The sequence below is a fragment of the Phaethon lepturus genome, unplaced genomic scaffold (genome assembly GCF_000687285.1).
Source record: "Phaethon lepturus isolate BGI_N335 unplaced genomic scaffold, ASM68728v1 scaffold43052, whole genome shotgun sequence".
Classification (NCBI taxonomy): domain Eukaryota; kingdom Metazoa; phylum Chordata; class Aves; order Phaethontiformes; family Phaethontidae; genus Phaethon; species Phaethon lepturus.
Window position 1 is genome coordinate 16282 of NW_010524909.1, and position 21787 is coordinate 38068.

Consider the following 21787-nt stretch of genomic DNA (forward strand, 5'->3'; position numbering starts at 1 on the left):
CGATGTACCAGCTGTGTTGTCTCCACCAAAACATTGCAGGCCATAAAACCAGCGAGCCAAGTTAATGCAGTACCTGCAGCAGCTGCGCAGCAGTTAAAAGCTGTTCTCGGGAATAGTGTGGATTTCTGGAAGTGCACTGTGCCAGCTCTGAAGCAGAGTCACTGCCTCCTTTCCGGAAAAGTACTGTACTTAGTACAGGGAAAGGAGGAATTGGTGATTCATACTTCTTGGACAACCTCCACTTTCTCCTCCCTCCCTGACCACCCCACACACAAAAAAGAAGAAAAAAAAGCCAAGAAAAAACCCGTTTTTTTAGTTACAGTGTGGTTATGTGAGGTGCAAGGGCCATTTTAAGGAAAGTGCAGGTCTGTGTGAACTTCACACATCATCGCTTTCAGCAGGGAGCTGGAAGTGCAGGGCTGCAGTAAGACTCTGCACTACCAGCAGGAGGATAAGGCGACTTGCAACCCAGCAGCTTCAGCCCTGTGCTCTGCAGCCATTGCCACCTAAAATAAAGGCTGCTTGAGCATCTCTTCTTAACACTGAATTCCCAAGCACAAGCATGCCTAGGAGGGCTTTCAGCATCAAAAAAAAAAGAAAAATTAAAAGGAACTATTTGTTATGAGGTTTGAACATGAGACGAAGGATATCTTGATACGAATTATAATAGGCTGAGCTAAAGTTGAAATATATATATTATTCCAGAAATTGTGAAATACAGCTGATTGATAGAATATTTACACCCTCCTACTTTCCAACCCCAAGTCCATTTCACTGTGCTCTTGAGCAAAGAGCAGCTCATGGAGTTGGGAGTTACTGCGTGGAGGAGCAGGCAAAAATAAAGGCAAGGGAGAGAAAGGCAAATGCAGCATTACCCATCTACTACTGAGTGGGTAGTAGATGCTCACACCAGTGTCATTCATATCTAAATTTAAAGCCTCCAAAATGCCTGAAATGAAATCTACTATTAAGCAGGATGGACGCAGACAATTTTTTCTTCTAAAACGGTATTTTAGCGACTCCAAGGGAGTCTGGCATCCTTTGGCCGTAGCTGCTGCAAACCAACGCCTGTGCTAGCACAAAATGTGAAAGGGAGTCGGTCCCTTTGCCCAGCACTGCCAGTCCCCACTGCTGACCCCAGCCCAGCGGGGACCACAGGGCCAGGCAGCTTAGTGCAAGGTCTGAGCTGGCCCCGGGGGTGAATGGCAGACTGACCTCAGCACTCGTCCCTCTAAGAATTCACTCCAGTTAAGACTGTTCGCATCCAGCGTCTCCTTGTCGTAGACACTTGCACTGCAAAGTTGAAAAAAAACAGCTAGTTTTCATTCCACACACTTAAAAACGATGTGGTCACCTCCCTGCAAGGACTAGGCAGGATTTAGTAAGCATCCGGGATTCCTGCTTGAGAAGCTCTGGAGATGACAAATAAAACTAGCAAGAGTCCTATTTATAGGCATGAAAAAATAATTAATTTGTCCCCTTTTAATTGAAAATGTAAAAAGGACTTCAGCTTTAAATAAGACATTTTGTACAAAGCTTGAGCACAAAAAAGTGAACATCACCGTGTCATTATGTAAACACCACAAATGTTACTCATTTGTTCAGTAATGCACAGAACAGCGGGCAAATTCCCCTTCCAGTGGATTAGATTTCTGTAGCTGTTCCCCTCCCGCCCCTCAGACCTTACTGGAATACAGGAAACCCAGCAGCTTTGGAACATTTACAAAGCTACAGAAGTCAGGATACATTGTGACTAAAGGATTTTTTTTTTTTTTTTTAAAGGGATCGGTCATTTAAATATACAGAAGTACAATAATCTCACAGGTAAATGAATGGCAGCTTGGATTAGAAAAAGCACCAAAATATTTAATATACATCTGGCACAAATTCCACACAAACCAATACTTTGCTTATAAGAGAAGAAAAATCTCAGACTGCACTTAATGCTGTTCTTCCAAAAAGGACACGACAAAAACATTGCACTCAGGATTGCTATCAAGTAAAGACAACCTTCTTACTACAACCCATTTGCATTGTGCCTTAGATTGCACATTCTATAAGATGCTGTTTCCATTCTGTTCCAGACAACAACAGTGAGCAAAATTTGATATAAGAAAAGTAATCGCAAAACTACAAACCAAATGGGACTCAGAAGATGCATCATCTTGAACTTCTCCCACTTTTCCTCTAAATTGTCATTTCAAATTTGGCCACATCTTTTTTAAAAAAGATCCTACATGAAACAGAATTTACTCCAGCCATTTTCAAGCATTACATTTACACAGCGCTTCTGATACTGCCGTCTGAAAGAGGAAGCACGGGTCTGCTCCGCGACACGCAATACATTCATTGTTTCCCAGAGCGAGAAAATTGGATCATACGTGGTTATCTCTTGGGTGAGTCAGAAAAGGCAAAAACCACTCCCGACACGAAGAACGGCAGATTTGATCCGACCCACCTTTGCTGGTTTACCGAGGAGCGAGACTGACCAGCTAGTTGTATTCGCATGCGACTCAGTGAAAGCGGCACGAAGGTGTGCTCTCGTTATTTACTTCCTTAAGTTCGAATTAGTTACTTCTCTGGGAGCAAACACACTATCAAAACGCATTCCTTCCATAAAGGGTGACTTGAGGCTAAATCTGGGCCGAGATCCACAAACAAGTCCAGCTGCACCAACTACCTCTCCCAGGCTGAGCCCGCTCCTCCATGCAGCCTGTAAGGACTTGCGGTCGCTTCACGCCCTCAAGACCAGCCAGTACAAAGCCCGGTAGCGCCGGGCCAGGACCTAATCCTGCCAGGTGCATCCATGTCTCTTGGATCTCGAGTTACTCGACAACTGACAGCACAAGGCCCTCCAACCACGCCAGCCCACCTCCTTTTTTAAAAGGCTGTTTCACAGATAAGAAAGCAAGCATATTTTAAAGACAACTATGTTTAGCATGACTTAAAAAGTCACAACTTCAAAATATTAAGTAGTATTCTGTGAAGTCCCCTAATATGTAATACATATGGGAATACAAAACCAGCAGCCAGCCTTCAGCTCCGCTGATCCTTGGTGCAGGTTTGCCACCTCTGGTCACACCATCTCCCCTCTCCTGGGCCCAGAGAGAAGAGCACGAGTCAGCAGCTGTAACTGCATAAAATGGCAGCATTCAAGTAAACACACTGATTCAACAGCAGGCAACCTTTAGTCCAAATATAAGTTACAGGGGAAAAAAAACCCCAACAACTTCACAGCAAGAACATTGGAGACTGATGTTTTTTTCTGTCTGTGTGTGAAATGACACGTTATCCAAAAAGGGTTTATCTAAAGAGTGCAATTATGCAAAGATAGAAGCTTTTTAAAAATAAAAAAAAGTTGTATAACCTCCAGAACCTGTTGGATTTCAAAACCTAACTACAGAAAGACTGAGGTTTGCAATAGCAGCGAGGAACCGCTGTAACATCAGTGATTTAAGGCAAGCTGTTAGCAGGACCAGTACGTTCACGTTCCTTTTACCTGTCGTCTCACACGCCCCCCTTCTCTTGAAATATGTGCCCGTACAGATAGTGCAAGAGGTCACACCCCAAAAGCAGCCCTCAAACTGGAAGAAGACTCTTGTAGCAACAGTTGCTACAGCATAGCATCTATTTGGTATTTGCAATGACAGTAATTCTGTTGTAGTTTTCCTTGGGGTGGAAAGCAAGGGACACAGACGTGTTGCATGAAAAAGAGACACCACCTAAATGCATTAATGACCACAACAGAGCACTGAAGCCACTGTAGCATCTCCAGCGCACCTGAGAACACTCCAGCTTTGCTCAAGCATAAGGGTTTTATCCTGAGCAAGATTCTGACCTCAGGGAGGAGAAGGATGGGTGTAGCCTTTACACTTTTGCAGCCCCCATCTTTGCTGGGTGTTACAGGTCCAGTCCAACATGGAACAAAACACAGTATCTTTCATCAAGAAAAAAAATACACTCATGGCACCCAACCAGGTGGGTTCCTAAATTTTTTTCAAGGGCAAATGAAAAGGCTGATCACTCCCTCTCGGGGAGCAGCTGCTCCATTTTCAATTTATTGTCAGTACAGGTAGCCCAACCAGAGAGGAGGATGTGCGATGACAAAAGCCCAAAAGCCCCGGAGCCACATGCAGCGTCGCTCCAGTCGGTCACTCTATTGCACTCCAAAACTAGCACCTGGGAGGACCGACACTTTCCTTTGCAGCCTGACTTGGCCCCTTCAAAGGGTCAACTGCATGCAAATTAAAACCAGCATACCAAAAAGTATGGCAACTAGATAATACTTAACTTGGGTCAATTAAAAAAAAAAAAAAAATATATATATATTGGTTACTCATCCAGGCATAAAATCCTGGGAGAAAAGGATGGTGACCTTAAACTATTCAAGTCTAAGAACAAGAGGTAGAGATACCTATGTACTTCATGGTGAAGGAGTTACAGCCTTCTGCCTTACAATCTCATGTATTTCACTTCAATTGACAACATAAACCCAAAGATTCAATCTTCAATAGCCCAGAGAGAAGATTTTAACACTGGTGGTTTTGTTTGCACACAACAAAGTGTTTAAGCAGACACTTAGCTTTCAATACTTATTTGAAAAAATATTTATGATTTGCTGTATATTGAAACATTACCCTGAAGAATTTTGAGTTTCAGGTTAAGCATCTTCCTTTTTAATATGAAAGGCTAAATTCACATTTACACATTTTGAGCAGAGTGAGCTCAGGGGAAGAACCAGGTGCCCAATTTACTGAGGAACTTCTAAAAAAGGATCACACTGCAGAACACAAGGTTGCAAGACTCAGAAACTCAAAATGACTATTATTTTCCGATGAATGGGAATGACGTAACCTCAGTCAACAAATTACATCATGACTAGGTGGCTATTAACTATGTGGTGTTTCTTTAACTTTGCTGGGGTGTTTTTTGGAAACAAACTTAAAACTGTAAGGAAGATACTTATGTTGACAGCGTCATGAAAATACCAAGGTCACTAGTCAGTGCATAGCCACATCTGGGAACCACAAGTGACAGGTTAGTACCTGTCCTGGGTCCATGGGTTCTTCAGGCTCTGACAGACATGCAAGGAGTGAAACAAAAGTCACAGAGGCAAAGCTGCTGCTGCCCGCAGCACTCTGAACCTCGCACCCGACAGCCACGCTGCCCTCGGGAAGAGGGGCCGCATCTATTTGTGACCAACTCCGAGTCACTCACTCATCAGCAGAGCAGGGTGGACTCGTTTCATGCTCTTAAATGTGCTCAGCTGAAAAGCTACAGTGGTTCAGAGGCTGATTCATGAGCAGATCTGCCGTGCCGGCCTGGGGAAGCCGGCGCTCGTCCCGGGACAGACTGAGCTGCCCCAGGCTTCAGCTGTCTGATTTCATGCCACCTGCCACACCTTCATTTTTTTTTCCTGTGGTTCTTTCATTATGATTGCACAGTATTAAAAAGCTATAATTCTCCATATAGAATAGCACCAGCAGCAAATAAACTCACAATTCAGCATTCAATTGCTATTAATTTCCTCAGCCATGTTTTATGGCCAGCTATGGGTGGAATCTTTCAAATCCTTACCTGACTCAATAAATAGTCTTTGACCTCAAAAACGCACCCACACAAGTAAGAATAAGCACAACTGATGAGCCTCCAGTTGATCTGGGAGCCAAATTTTAAAGGTGTTGCAAACTATAATATGGTGCAGGTAATCAGTGTTTTCTCACTCGGGAGTAAACTTTACAGGAGTTGTATTTCTTTGTGTATAAGGGAAGGCAATAAAATGCCACAGAGTGTGGATGTCAGACCAGTTTTCCAGTATACTACTAAAACTATCTATATAGCTACCTATAGTTATTCATCCCAAGTTGCAGCAGATTCACTACATGCATCAAGTTTTCTAATGCATATGCTAATTAAAAACAAAATAAATAGTTGCAATGGTTTCAAGGATTTCATCAGCATCACTGCCTACTACAGTCCTGTGCCCTACACAGTAAAGATCAAAATTATGTAAAAATGAAGAGTGAACGTATTTGGCCTGTTCCACAGGTATTCACAGTTTAACCATTAAACAAGCATATTTTTCAGAGGCTCCAATATTGTTAAGACTTCTCAGAAGCATGTACAAAACCCCACTCCCACACGGGTACACCAGCAGTACAGAGTACGGTCTAGTCTCGTTTAGGATCATAAAATCACCGGGCAGTCCAGGGGAAGGTCTAACGCGCTCTCTCACTTTCAGCACCGCCAAAGAGTTGCACCTTCAGCTCCTGGTTCAGGAGTTTAAAACTGATACAGGTCGGGGCTTGCATTCTGTAAATGGTAATTAAAAACTGAAGTTAGGCTAAAAATAAATGGTACTTTGCTAGATAGAGCATTTGGCTATTTTTGCAAATATTCTACCCAACGGGTGGAGTTGCTCCTGCTAGGCTGAAAGCAGCAGAACAAGAGCAGGGCTGTCCTCTCATACTGAAGGCACGGGACTTCAGCCACTGAGAATTGTATGTCCTTTCCCTAACAGGAAATAAGATTTTCCCTTCCTGTATATTCACCACCACCATCTTTAAAAAGAAGCTGCATTACATTTGATACACTAAAACGGCGAAGCCTCGATGTGCTACAGATTGATTTCCTCACTGTAATCCGCATTCAGACCACAAGATAACCACCTTCCTTAAAGAGCTCTCTCCCTCATCCTTCAGAGCTGCTGCAGTTCAGCATATAAATCAGGAGCAGCCACTGCCACGACTTTGTGTGCACATGCATGCACTGGCTATCCATTTCAATAGTTTTCACACTCTGGACATTTTAAATTTCCTTTAGGGAAAAAAAATTAAGTGAAGAACAAAGCATTTAATAGCTGAATGAATGAGTAGTCTCAAACTTATAAATACAGTCTTCATTTACTATCAAATCAGTCTCCATTTGGAACTTTTGCTAACAAAGCAGTCTCTCTTGGGGAATTTTTTTCTTTTTTTCTTTTTTTTTTTTTAAATACTAGCACCAGCAAAAGTCTCACCATAAGTTCAATTACACAAGCACAAGTGCTTTGGCCTGCTTTGCTCACCAAACCAGAATAAGGTTTTGCTGCCAAACAGTGCTTGTACCATGGTATCTTAGAAGGTTGTAGTAGCAAGGACAAAGCTTTGGGCATATTTATCTATAATACAGCAAGTTCGGGGCTCCCCTCCTGCAAAGGGACAGACTCTGCTGCCTCTAGAACAACTGTGTTTGTTTTCCACAGTTTAACACGTCTCACAGCAAGAGCTCGCAAAAGCAGCACGGACCAAACTCTCCTTTTATTAGATGAAAAGAGATGCTATCTGTGGCTTGTGGGTTTGTTTTTAAACAGTTTTCAATACCCACATTTTGTTAGTGATTTGTGATCTCAGACCCAAGCTATTGCATAGGCTGCACACCAGCAAAGCCAGTGACAGAATTCAGGCGGATCCTCCTCCTCCCTCTGCTAACCCCTCTGGGGCACAGCAGATGTGCAAAGCATGCCATCCTGGATCCAGCGACAGGCTCGCCACTGAAAATCTGCTTCCCTTTACCTTTAAACCCTTGTATCACAAAAGGCATTAGATGCTATGGATGACTGTCCGGGTTTCTTTTTGTTTGGGTTTGTTTAATTGAAGCTGTTTTATGATCTCAAAATGCAGCTCTGAAAAGAAAAGGTATGTAATGGAAGTGTATCAAATTCATTAAGCCAGTACTTAGCTCTACAGAAAGCCTTGGCAATCATCCCTTTTACCAAAAGGTGTAAAAAAGTTGACATACTAAAATTAAAAAAGGTAGCATCAATAACCAAAAAAGTTTCAATCAGTGTTAATAAAACTCCCTTTAAGTCACAACAGTTTCAACAGGCAAATAGTCCCAATACAGGCATTGTAAAATAATAAATTGACTCCTATCAAAATATTATCAAATCAGTCTAAAAATGACTCATCTACACTGTTGTCATTAAGAACACATTAAGAATTCGCTTTGTCATCAGATGCCGATATTGTTGCTCCAGGAAGTGTGGAGTATTAACTGCGATTTAACAATTAAACATAGGATTTTAAAAAATTGTTTCATCAATATTAATGCAAAAGAAGTCCTCACATAGAAGTACTGTGCTTGCCAGACAAGTAAGATAATACTTCAGGTATAAATCAAACAAATTAAAGCAGAATTATACCACAGTTTTCCTTGAAGACTTAGGGTTTGTGTGTTGCTTCTGTCAATGTTTTAGCAAACTTAAGAAGCAGAAGCTTTGGTTCTTTTAGTCAAGTAAAAATATTCTCATGTAACCACAAAAATACAACTTCCAGAGAAAATGGAAGTCCATCGAGAAGCCCACTTTCAATAAAACTGAGGTAGTACTGCTCTTTTATTACATGATGTGTAAGAGATTTAGATACAAATCATCATCTACCACTCAGTTGACTGACAGGTACAGTAATTTTATAAAACAATCCCAACATTCAGTTTGAAACTCAAAAAAAAAGGAATGATCCGGACTCATTCACTAAGAGTTAGCTTAAAATGGGAATTAGCCATATTACAAAAAGCTGTTGCTTATGTTGGTTTCTTAGAGCCTTATTACCAGGGGATTAATGCATTTATAGTTAACACTGCAGTTCATCTTGGTATAAAACCTTAAAATTATTACAGCCTAAAATTTCAACAATGTAAACAGCACTACACACAGTACAGATCTGCCCTGACAGATGTAGTATGAAAAACTTTCTGGCACTGTATAATTTAGCAATGTTAATTTAACCTAACTAAATAGATCTACATTGTGCAAGAAATATCAGACTTACTTATACTAATCTGAAGTCTTAAAAAAAAAAAAAACAAAAAACCAAATGCTTAACTTGTAGCCAGGGTCAAATATTTCAGGGCAAGAGTAAAAGGAATAACCAAAATTAAGAAAGTGCCTAAAACAGGATACAGCATTTTAGAGCCCTTTCAAAGACAAGGCAGAAAAAGGTGTAAAGTAGAAAAATCTGGATCCTCGGTCATTTCCAGAAACATCCAGAGTTTACATTTCACGAAGGGCAACAGGTTGCTTTCGTCACTGCTGCGTCGACGCCGCTAAGTCTGTTCCTCCGCACACAGGCCCTCTGTGTCCGAAGACGCAATACATTTGGTTCCCTCTTCCTTTTTCCTTCGCTCCATTTCCCACTCCACAAAGGTATCGAAGAGACTCGGCCAGGCCTCGTCCTCGCTGTAGTTGCTAAGGTCCGGTCCAATCACCTGAGTAAAATTTAGAAACATGTTCCACGTGTCCCGGGAGATTCCCTTGATTCCTGAGGGGTTCTCAATTAGGAAGTGTAACCACTGGTCCAAAATGGGGGGCTTGTTTTGGGTGAAGACTAATTTCCAAAGGGCAATGGCTATTTCCCGATGCAGCGACCTCTGGCCTTCTTCAGAGTCCAGGCCGAACTGGAAGGTGAAGCGATAGAGATCCTTGAATTTATCTTCCTGCTTGGCTTCATTTAAGAGGCTGGGGAACCTTGCACAAATGCCGTCAATGCTGTCTGCATTTATTGCTTTGCAGCCTTCAAAAAACTCCTTCCTATTAAGCAAGAGAAGAGAAATTAGTGCGAGCTCTTCCTACCGACCTCGGTGCTGAACGCTTCCCATCTCCATTCAGCTAAGCCAAATCGGAAGATGGTTATCTGGACAAGACAAGGTGTGCTCTCAGCCCAGGTGGCACAAAAATCGTGGCAAGGGGAGCTATTGGAAGAGGAGATGTTTCCAAGAAATTTCTCATTGCTTGGGGAACCACAGACACCACTTGAATCTGCTGGCATTTGAAAAAGATTTTGCTGTTTGGCTTTCTGACTACTCGATAATACCACATCCAGTGCCTTTCACAATAAAAAGTGAATAAAATTTACTACAGAAGAAATGCCAAATGTTTGCAAACACCACATTTATGCACTGACGCGCCATACATAAACCAGCTTGATTCAATAATGCCCATGCTCTGGGCGAGCTGTTCTCAAGGGACAGAGCAGTTCACTGGTGGCTTTCCTGTGGTTTTCAGTTGCTCTTCCAGCCGACAAAATAAAAAGGGTGCCAACGGCAACGGTCAGCAAGGCACCTGCTGAGAGAGCGGAAGAGAGCATGGGATCACACAACACAGGCTACAACGCAACATATAAACACTGCTCGAAGCACCAGCCCTATACTAATTAGCCTACTAATAATCTGGCCAGGTGGGTAGATGGTTAGCTCTGATTTCTCTAATGCTCACAAGCAAGTGTTATAACCAGCCAACATGAACCAAACCCAGGGGAGACTGACACGGGATGGGCTGGAGGGAAGACAGAAGACGGGGCAGCGCTCAGGAAAACAGAAGACCGCGCTGCTTTCCTTGATGGAAGAAGTCGATCAGCACCCGTATCATGGAGCGTGACGTTAAACAAAGGTAACCTCTCACCACTAGATTTGCCCTCTCTCCAAGAAAATCAAAACAATATTAGTAAAACCCACGGTGGTTGTGCAGAATCACAGACACTACTTGCAATTCCTTTACCATGTTAGCAAATAACTGCGCCATCAGCCTCTAGTAAATCCGCATTAGCATTCCGGAGTAACTCATCCATTTGACACACACCCACATCCACAAAGACTCTGAAGGTGCTGGAAAAGCTGTGTTCAGGGCACAGCAAAGGCTTGGTTCAAGGCTCGGAACACCAAAGTAGATTTGAAAGTTACAAGCTTTGAGTAAAAACAGGTAGCATCACTTACACCAGTCTAGATAGACCAAAAAATAAAAAATTCATTCCCTCTCAGCAGGCCCCTGTAGGCAGCCTTTACTTGCTCTTACCTGCACACTGATAATCAAGTTGGTGGGTGGGGGGTGTTGTAGTTTTGGGTTTGGTTTGGGGTTTTTTTTCTGGTTTTAGCCATTCTGTTATTTCCTGTAGTATCACACATGCTATAAGCCTGCTGACTGACCCCCTTGTCCAGAAGGACAGACAGCACTTTAAACACCAATCACTGGTCAGACAGTATGAAACAGCTACTGGTGTCAAAAACCTTGTGTTTCCCTCCCTCTCAATGCTTTAATAGGATTACTCTTGGAAAAAGACATTAAGTGTAACACTGGTTGGGCAGAAACAATTCTTCAGGAGCAGTCTGTCATTCTTTCACAGAAGGGTAACAGAGTTGGTAACAACTACTAAGGAATCTCACATTACTTTAACGCAAAAATTAGTTTCAGTGTCCAATCTCATCACCAAGATAATGCTGGATACAGTAGAACTGCTTTTGGTAAATCAAGAATAAATGAATGTCTACAGAATCTCACTACACTGTTCATCATTAGCAGCATAATGTCCAAAACCACATTTTTGGTTCTGAAACCCACTGTGAGGGGAAGGGGAAAAGAGGACAATACAAAGCTTACCTTCTGCAGTGGTAGGAATTAATTTGATCAAAATGCAAGTGTTAGAAGAAATAAGTGAAGCTAATGAGGCTGTCTCTCCAACATACAGATGACAGGATATACTTTAACATATGAAAATAATTACAAGTTCTACAAGAACTAACCTTGTAAATTTGCACATGGTAGCAGCCTGGAATTTCCAAGCCAAAACTAGCACTTTAAATTCAGTGGGATCAACACAGAGGTCATTGCAAAATCGTTCCATTCCTTCTTCTAGTATGGCATCTTCCCGTTCATCCTTATACCTCCTAAATAACTCCCCGATCCTTTGGAGCGAAGATTCTTCTGTGCTGGAAACAGAGTCTTTCTTTGTATCTCCAGAAAACATTGGAGGCTGACTAGACTCTACAGCAGCATCCGTTTTCTTGGTCCCATTCACAAGTATATCTCCTGAAGACTTCCCGCAAGCTGAACCATGGTCATCTTTGTGGACTGCACTTCTCTTACTATGCGACTTGCTGCCGGACTCTCTTTCTCCATTTTTGCTGCCAAGGGTAGAAGAAGGATTCTTGCACTTCGTGACACACTGGCCCATGATGTTGCAAGCCCAGCTTCTAGAGCCTTGCCGTCGGACACCCTCGCAGCTGCTCTTCAACACATCTCACCATGCCATTAGAGGCAGTCAACTAACCTGAAAAACAGTTTCAGAGTCAAATTGCTGTTTCTCCACATAGAATATTGTAAGTATTAAATGCAGGATAACATTTGCCAGCAAGAGACCGACTTCAGCATATTTAAGTTTTGCATACTGAAAAGGAGTAGTGTACAGAAGGTTGGCATATGCCATAAATTTCAGGCAACTTCAGGCTGTTTTACCTAGAAATCAATGCAGCTTACTCAGTGGCTGCAGTATACTAACGGGTCCTAATAAAGGAAATTCCTAAAATTCTTACTGTAACATAGGTTACAAAGAGGTTGATTCATGTACAAGCTTCATCAAGACAGACTACTCTAACCCAGAAATATTTTAAAGGAAATGTTTTTTAAAAGTATACCCACATTTTATATATAGAATATAAAACACTGAAACAAAGCCGGGGGGGAGGCGGACACACACTGATGGGACAACCTGGCAGAGACCTCAGCATTAGATTTAGACTGTACCTTCAGCAAAAAGGCAGAAAGTGTTTTGGGGGGTTTGTTTTGGGGTTTTGGTTTTTGGGAGTTTTTTGTTTGGCATTTGTTTGTTTTGTCAGGGTAGTTGTGGGTTTGTTGTTGGTTGTTTTTTTTTTTAAACAGAGTTTGGAATCTAGATTTTTGTCCTTAAAACATACACAGAGCATGTTTGCAGAAAGGAGGCAACACTCACTTTTCATGCAAGATAGCATTTAGGAATTATTCATTGTTTCAAGTGGGCTCCTCCCTCCAGGTAACCAGACAGACAGCGGGAGGGGGCCTTTTTAATGAAACTTTTTCAGACACACATGCAGATAAGAAGTAGTAATTCCAGTTCAGTTTTTTTAAAAATTAAAATGCCCAAATGATTTCGTCATACTCTGGTTTTATAAATCACAATGTTAAAGCCTTGCATATTTGGAAAAGGTATTTTACCCACAGAAGAGGTTTCTCAAATTTTCCCCATCAAACCCAAACTAACACTCTGACTGTATCCTATCAGCATGCAGCCATGCTGTGGACAGTCCATTTCTCAGAAACATCAACTCCAAGAAAGCAATTGCTTATCACATTCCTCCTTTACCCACGTATTTGCATTTCATCTCTGCTGTCAGTTAGGCCAAAGCCTCAAACATAAAAATTTGGTTTGTCTTGTCTTTGTTTACTGCTTCCAGGTTACAGAATTAGAATGAGAAAGAGATAAAAATTAAAAATTAAGAAATAAAATACATTGTCATGTCAGTTTTTCTGTATTCTTTCTTGGGTAAAGCTCTTCTGAGACCAAACCCCTGTTTTAAGCTGTAAACCAACTTGAAACAGCAGCACCAAGTGCAGACGAATTCTGCAGATATTAGGATTACAAACACAAATCTGGCCTCGGCCATTATACCTGTTTTGGCAAAACAGCACGTATGCAGTTTCAGGAGCAAAAAAAAAAAAAGAAAAAAATTTTTGCCAGTACAACTACAACAGCCAAGATGCTGGTTTCAACTACCTGGCTTCCCCTCCCCTCCTCAATCCCTTTTCTTCAGCCCATAACCCACAAACAAAACTTACAAAAATCTATTTTTAAGCAGCAGAAGGAACAAACATCTGGTACCCCCTTTCATCAAATGGCTTTAAAGATTAAACTCTGTAGCATTGTTTTTATAAGAAAGTAAAGTTCAATTTAATGTCTTCAAGAATAATTTCTTATTCATTTGTATTTTAAAGGAGTCATTAAAATAGGCATTTCCACATAAACAACCCCAAAGACAATTTCACCGGTCCTTTCGTACTGCAGGTCTCCCTGGGAGTTGCAAAGCACAGCCTGGCGCTGGATCCTGCGCTGCCGTGCGCCTGGGCAACATCGCCTTCTCTAGTCTACACCCGTCATTTTTTCATTACACCACAACAAACAGGATATTATTAGGCAGTGTAAGTTACTGCTTAGTGATTAACCCCCAGATAGCAGCCTTCTCCCCGCCTTAGATTCATCAGAACTCAAATGCTCAGTCTACGCTAATCTTGTTCTTCCATCGGTTTCCCAAAGGCAGCTAGCTCTACTTTGGCTAAGTTTTTCTTTAGAGAGAAGCATACAAGTAAAGGAACAGAATAAACAAATTCCGAGTAAAAACCTAGTATTAGAGTTTAAAGTAGAGTTTAGCTAGTTTATAAAACTTTCTGCTCAAACACATAACACCAATTATTAGCAGTTGGGGATTTGGAACAGCTTTTCCCTATGGGCAGGTTAAAGAATAGCTGCCTATTACTGAATGGTACTTTCCTCTGAAGTAGTCAAATCACACACAGCATAATGGACAGAGATGGATCCAATCTACATTAGGAAGCCCAATTTAAATTTTTTGGGGAAAAAAAAAAAAAGACCGCTTGCAAGACTAACTTACTCTGTCCATAAATTTTCCTAACGGAAGTCATTCATGCTGTCATGCTTCCTAAGCAACGGCTTGTATTAATGACGATAACAATCTAATATTCAAGTCTACAAAGTGACATCACCAGTATGATGAAACAGACGGGGTTTACTGTCACTTGCTTCATGAAAAGACAGCATTACAGTACACAGAGGGAAGGCCAGCCAGCATTAGTAAACACCTGTATGTGAGGAAGTGCCCCAACAGCCCTTTCCGAAAACCACCGGAGAGCGCAGTAACATTAACCCGTGGAGTGCACGTTAACCACATCCCCTCCTCTAACACAGACGTTTTCTGTACTCCAACCTACCTGCCTTACAAGGAGCTGGCTGCTCTCCCCAACAGCCACTGCCTGGGCCCTGCTAGCACTGCTCTTCCCTGCAGTCACGGAGCCCTTCCTTCCCCGTCCCCGCCGAGGCGGGGTTCAGAGCACAATCCTACCCGTTCACGAACAAAAACTAGAAGATACTGGAGTACAGTTGCTGCAATTCTTCACTTTTCTACTACATGAAACTTGATGCTACGTGCCAGATACTTTGAAGCATTCTACCCCAAAAATAGCAAAACCAGCTTGGGGCGGGTGGTGGGAGTCAGACTGCATCCGCTGGCAGTTTGTGCACGTATCTGGTTTTGTAAGAGAAAAGTCTTCTGGCGCTCCATCACTTACCCTTTTATAAAATGCCTTCACTGAGCTGGATCCACTTCACTTACTAGTCACCTCCGCTTCCTACATGACTCAGGTTTCAAGGCATGAAAGGAACAGGAGCCTCGGAAGGAGATAGAAACAAGTGGGAGAGCTCGGCCCATTTGTTAAGGAAGGCTGGAGAGAGGATCCGATTGCAACACCAGGAGCTGCACTGAGCTCGGTGTTCAACGGGTATGAGAAAGCCCTCCCAGGAAAGCGAAGAGAGCTACTCATTTAACTGCAGAGCAAAGCAGGTGCCACATCTAGGTCATGCCGACTACAGTAAAGCGAGCACAAGGTTGTGCAGCGATGTTTCTCCCAGCTGGATTGGGAACTACAAGTATACAGTTCTCATGTACCCAAAGTTTACACTGGACTGGTGGCAAAGCACCAATTCCCAAAACGTTCAGTTCCCAAGAGCACAATTTCTGTAACCGGCTTGTACAACCTAACAGTGAGACACAAAAGGCAGCACTGACCACTAGTTTTGCCCTTCTACTAAAAAAGATCAAAATTCATGGCTGAGGTTGGAGCGTACTCAGTGCTACAGGATGCAGTACTCCCAAAGAAGTTTGATTACTCAGACAAGTATTGAGCAACAAACTACAGTAAATATGAATCACCAAGATGCCCACGAGGCCATCTTCCACATGAACTGCAAAGTAGAGATCGACAATGACGTTCTCTGCTCCTTTCTAGAAGGGAGTAAGCAACTGGAAACACAGGAAGACTAGTGCTGATGGATACAGCTGGTTAAAAGAAGGCCACCCTCTAAGAACAAAGGATGTGTAGAACCACATTGCCCAATACATTAAACAGAAAATCTAGGGAAGATTGGAAAGACCTTGCTAATGCTTGGTGGGGCTTTTTGGTTTGGGTTTTTTTAGGGGGGTTTTGTGGGTTTGGTTTTTTGGGGTTTTTTTTCTTTTCAAGAGCTGTAAGGAAATTAGTTTTTCTCCATTTTCAAGTGACCAGATCGCACGTAACCCAACATCTGAAGGGAGCAAAAAAACAAAGTGACTCAGTTATAATTCTCTGTCATACAAGCACACCATGGCACAATTGAAAATGGCAGCACTGAAGTGGGGGAGAGCTGGCAGGAGCAGAGAAGATGCAAAAGAGATATTTAAGTAACTCTGCATTTTACTTTAATGACTGACATTATTGTAGTAATAGAAATTACTGGATACATCCAGATAATAACAAAACACAGCCACACATTATGCCGTTTAATAAAGTGTTGCGTCAGAAGGTATTTACGACAAGTTTCAAAATGCAGAAAGTATCAAAAGAGAAGAGGAAAAAACCCTCCATACATTCAAGAACACCTCAAAGACAAATTCAGGAAATCTCATAACAAAAGGGGACACAGCTCAGCCAACCATTAAATCCCTTCCCAAGTAGCACTTCACTAGCTAAGGCAAAGACAACATTGCTAGAGCTTAACTAAGCCTCAACCCAGCCTCAACTTTTCACAAACACTTGAGCATAGTCTGTAAAAACTTTACAGAATTTCACTATGCATTATCTACCTTTTTGTGGACAGGGATACATGACTTCAGCTGAGAGCAGGGAACTGTATCACGGGTGCCCTGTCTTTTTCCAGCTCTGAACAGATACACAGGGCCTTCCATTGGGGAAGCACAAGAGGATCATTGCAGCTGCTGAACCAAGAGCAGCAATCACTGCTCTAACAGTCAAGGCTGGGCAAGTGATCTTGTAAGCAAACATCTAATACTTACATAGTTTCAGCTACTCAGGGAATCATTCCACTAGCTTCACAGCCTCCTTCAAGCTCCCTGGATTCCACATGGGACACTGTAAAGACAAAAGATAACACAAATCTTGACATTTCGAAGAGGCTATGAAAACCATAAAATGCACCAAATCTCTCAGAAGCAACTATGCATTTAATAAAACCCTTCGTAGCCAAAATCCATTTGTTGAAAGAGTAATTTTATAAAACTACTTCACTTTTTGACTTATAAAGCAGTACTAACGCCATTAACTCTGCATTGTCATATAAAGCACAGATCAGCTACTGACAAGTTCAAATGTTTGTTAGGAGTAAATACACACTTCCGGATACTTTTATGGCTTTTAGCATGGGAGAGTTAATTCCCCATTTCATGCACTCAAAGCAAAACAGAGAACATGTTATCATTGTCAATGCATGTTAGCTAAGCGTCTGTTTAATCTGTGAATGCCAGACAGCTGCTACTTAGCAAAGCGTAATTTGGGTCTAGAAAGTAATTCTCTTTTTTCATTCTCTAGCACATTCTTTTCCATGTTTGTTTTCCCATGTTCAGTTGAGCTGGTTCAACTTCACTTCTCTTAAATTCCCAGCTCTGCTATATAACTACGAAGCTCTGAAGATAAGATGACAGACAAAGGTATGTCTGGTTTGAGCAGCAAGAGCTACAACTGCAGCACCCAGTCAACACCTCTGTATCTGATCTAGAAGAAAAAAAAATAAACCAAGAAAGCTCTGGCAAAGCTCCTCTGCTCTACCATACTAACAGAAACACTAAAAAGTTTTGGTTTTACAGCTCTTAGTACATCTAGGAAGCAGACGGGTGATCAAAAGCTGCCTTTCTGCATACTTATTTTTTTACAAGAGACCTACTTCTTCGGAAACAAGTGGGAACATTAGCTTGTTCAGTGCTTTCTTCAGTAGAAAGTAGGGAATGGATGTAGAAAGACAACCACGAAACTGAGTTCTTATCGCACATGCCAATCTCCATGTAAGTTGATTTTTCCCCAAACTTGAGTCCTTACATGTGGATTAAGACAAATGTGACCGGCAAATAAAACCTAGTTCAGATCAAAGCTTTTTAAAAAAGCTTTAAAAGCCCAGAGAAACAGGCATCCAAAACGTTTCAAAACCCCTACAAACTGTGAAGTGGTACTTTCGCCAATAATACACACACTCGGAGCAAAACCATAGCTCTGCTGAACGATTTTTAGGCATTTACTTTTGAGAAGGATAGTCCAAAAAGCCTACTTCACTCTGGATTTACGTCCTTCGCTTCCAAACCTCATCTTCCATACAACCAACCACCCTTCTGCCCTTCCCTGACAGCCTCACAGCTCTTTTAGCATGCAGTCCTGCTGAAAGGGCTGCCCTGTGCGGGCGCACAGCCACCAGCCAGCTTAAATGTGTACGGGACCAGAGGAGTTTCTGCCCCTCTCACGGTGGAAGTACTCGCTTAGATTTCTTTCTATTTGACCATAGCATCCCATGAATTTCAAGAATTTAAGAAAATGTAACATCTGGCACTTCTATGTTAATTTCTTTTGGGCTCATGCAACTAAATAATTCATTTTATAAAGTCATCGGGGAGGACACAAGGCACTGTGCAGCCTCATTTCCCCAGGAGCCTGCTTAAATGGAGGAGAGGCAACATCTCACACTTCAAGTTTTAAACATCATCATCATGGCAACTTTATGCAACAAACTAACTACTGTTCAAACAGATTTGTGTTTCTTTGGAAGAAATCTATGATAGACCAAATCCACATTACCAGTTGACTAGAGCACATACTGGAAGCAAACACTTATTTCAAGTTCAAAAGAAGCTGAATCTGATGGAGTTCAGCCCCACGCAAAGCCAAACTTTTTCAGATTGTCTGAAGTAGTTTCCATGTTGGCTGACACATACACACACACTGTCTCGAGCCAGAAATTTTAACATGTTAAAACTGCCAGCTACAATTCTTTCCCCATTCTTGCTATTTTTATTCAACCAAGTTGCCTATTTTACCTTCTTTTAATTTTTAATGCAGTAGCAAGTGTAAGCTTCCGTGACAACACAATTATGGAATGTGGAATAAAAAGTTAGTATGAGCTAGCAGTTAAAAAAACAAGCTCTTCAAGTCTGTCTTTAAAGGCTATCATAGCACAGCAATGCGCTGTGGCTGACTTCATCCTAAATCACACAAGGTGACTGCGGCGGGGGTGGAAAGAAGCATCAACACTTCTGTGGCACAGGTTTTAACTCAGTCCTTGGGTCAGGGCTGCAAAGGTGTAGCCGTGTGCCACGACTGCCAAGCATTCCCCCTTGCTGGCACGGGAGGAGCATCACACTACAGGAACTCAGACAACAGCCCGCATCGTTCGTTAGCAATCCCACTCCGTGGTCCACTGGGAAAACAAGTAAATGGTGTGCACCCTCAGGATTAGAGACCTTCGTTTTGCTCACCTGCCTTCTTGCACCTGTGTCTGACTCCCCCATGACTTCGGCTCTTGCGAGCACTGGTGCACGGAGGATCACGCTGCAGAGCGCGGCAGCACCAGCGCTGCTATCGCCCTCGACACTTGTCCTCAGCAGCTTTTGGAGGGGTAAGAGCTGATAGCGTTCTCACAAAAGGCAACTTTTTTTTGCTTTTCTGTGGGGAATCAGTGAAGAATTAGTGATACCACTTCCCTCTAAGGCAGGCAGAAACTGAGAAGATCAACTCTGCATGTGGAAGATTTTACCATGCAGTTAAGAGTTTTATACTACAGCACCAAAGCACTTGGCGCCTAAGTGTTAAAGCATAAATGAAGATTCAGTCAGCAAAGCCATCATGTTTATGGAAATTGCTTATTTCAAGTCATAACCTGCAATGAAACTTTTTCAGCCAAAGCACTCTGACACCAGCACAATGGGCACATTATGGGCTTTCCTTAGCCCAGGAGATGCCTCACGACACCCCTAACCAAGCACTGTGCTAGCACCAGTCTGTCACACAGACCTGCTCCGTGCCTCTGCTGCAGAAATACATTTATGCAAAGTTACTTAAGAGGAAGTCTAAAACAGGGAAGTCCTACTGCAATTAGTCAAAATTAATTATTAGTTTGTCAGGCTTCCTGCAGTTCAAGCACCTTTCAATGAACGACAGCCAAGTTATGATTTTGGGGGCATACAGATGGGAACTTTTGTCAATCTGTTCCAAATCTGGATAACAAACTACTTCTGTTTAACCTCGCTTTGAGCTTTGGAAACAAGCCGCATTTAGAAATCTGATCAAACTGGGTTAAGTTTGCCTCTACAGAACACACCTGTATCAGAGTAGAAGCTAGTTATACAGATGCATGAAAAGGGACCATGCGGTTTGGCCTGCCACTTGGCAGAAGGCTAAATGGCAGTCAAGGGGAAAACCAAGCCAGACACCACATATGTTGGAAGCCTGAATACTTTCTCAAATGAGATGTGGACTTCTTTGAGAAAGACCATACTGGAAAGGCTTAACTAGTTTGGAAGGGAAGAGAGGGGCAGGTACAAAAATATCTAAAACAATTCAAGTAACACTAGATTCAGAAACTGCTTCACCACATCTACAGTTCATAATGCCGGGCCAGCTCTCCTAAGAAGCAGAGCTATCACTCAACCTCTTTTTAGAAGAAGCCCCACAGTCGCCAGGAAGCAGGCAAAAAATCTCTTAACAAACAACTGCACCTCGACATCGTGTGCTGTCACTTCAAGTCCAGGGCTGGGATGTCAAGGGAGATTTTTCCATTCAAGACTCTGGGCAGAACAAACCTGCTTTCTGCCCTCTTGAAGAGCGCCCTACTAAGTCACTGGGCATGATACCACATTTCATGTTTGAACTCCAACAAGCAGTCTTAAGAAAAAGTGCAATAGAGGTTTTGGGTCTGTAGTTCACTGTGTGCAGCTAATTATACAAGGTTAGCTTAAGAACAAAATGAATAATAATGTGAAAAATTATAGCAAAAGAGAGAGTAAAGGCACCTTACTACTTTTTCTCATGGAAGACACATTCCTTAAGCAGCTTTTTCAGCAGACACAGATGCATCATCCTCGAATCCCTTCCTTTCTTTTATACTCTCTAACCACACAATACCTTACTTAGCGATTACTTCTCATTCATTGGTTTTCCACTTGGCCCCATTAAAAAGTTTTAAATCCTTTCCTGTTATGGGCTTCATCCGACTTTATTAGGTGGGTGGAATGATTTGTTAGGATTATTGTATTTTCACAAAGCAAACCCAAGTCCAGTTAGCTAAATAGCATATAATCTTAGAAGGGTGCCTTCAGGTGCTTCTGTAATGTAAATAAATTAATGAACTAATTCACACAGCAGCAGTACTTGTTTTAAGAAGTCTATTTAGGCTATGAGCAAGCCAACAGGCAGAGATGAAATCAAGACAGCCAGACGACATGATTGTTCAAGATCACGCCATTCAGTAAAGCTGAAACCAGAACTCCAACCAGATTCCATCCAATTCCCTACTTCGAACATATTTAGACATGAACAAACTCATTTATGTCACTGCACATAACTCAAACCCTGGATGAGTTTGAATCTACCACCTTCACAAAACAAAGATTTGGTCACTGAGCAATTCATCTCCATCTATTTAAAAACTATCAATCTTCCTCCTCTCCCTTGAGATCCTTGTCAAATGCCATATAACTCTCAAGGTCCAGCACTTAGAAAAAAAGCAAATCATCATCTAATGAGGGTTTGGGGGGGCTTTTCCCTTTAACGTGCAAAGGGTTGTAAAAGAATAACCCTTCAGTATTTTTCCAGGGTACACTGTAACTTTTGCACAGCATGATAGACCTTTAGCATCTTGGTGTGTACTATGAATAATTAAAGCAGCCCACGTCAGGGAAA

The 21787-nt window shown here is 42.1% G+C and overlaps 1 protein-coding gene across 1 annotated transcript; it reads right to left on the minus strand.

Annotated features, from left to right (window-relative positions):
* Positions 1-8362: 8362 nt before the first annotated feature.
* DCUN1D3 (DCN1, defective in cullin neddylation 1, domain containing 3) lies at positions 8363-12073 on the minus strand. Its single transcript, XM_010282600.1, has 2 exons — positions 11554-12073; positions 8363-9568 (listed from the first exon to the last, which is right to left on the minus strand). Exons 1-2 carry the CDS (start codon positions 11982-11984, stop codon positions 9085-9087), a joined length of 915 nt encoding a protein of 304 aa, XP_010280902.1. The 5' UTR covers positions 11985-12073; the 3' UTR covers positions 8363-9084.
* Positions 12074-21787: the final 9714 nt, after the last annotated feature.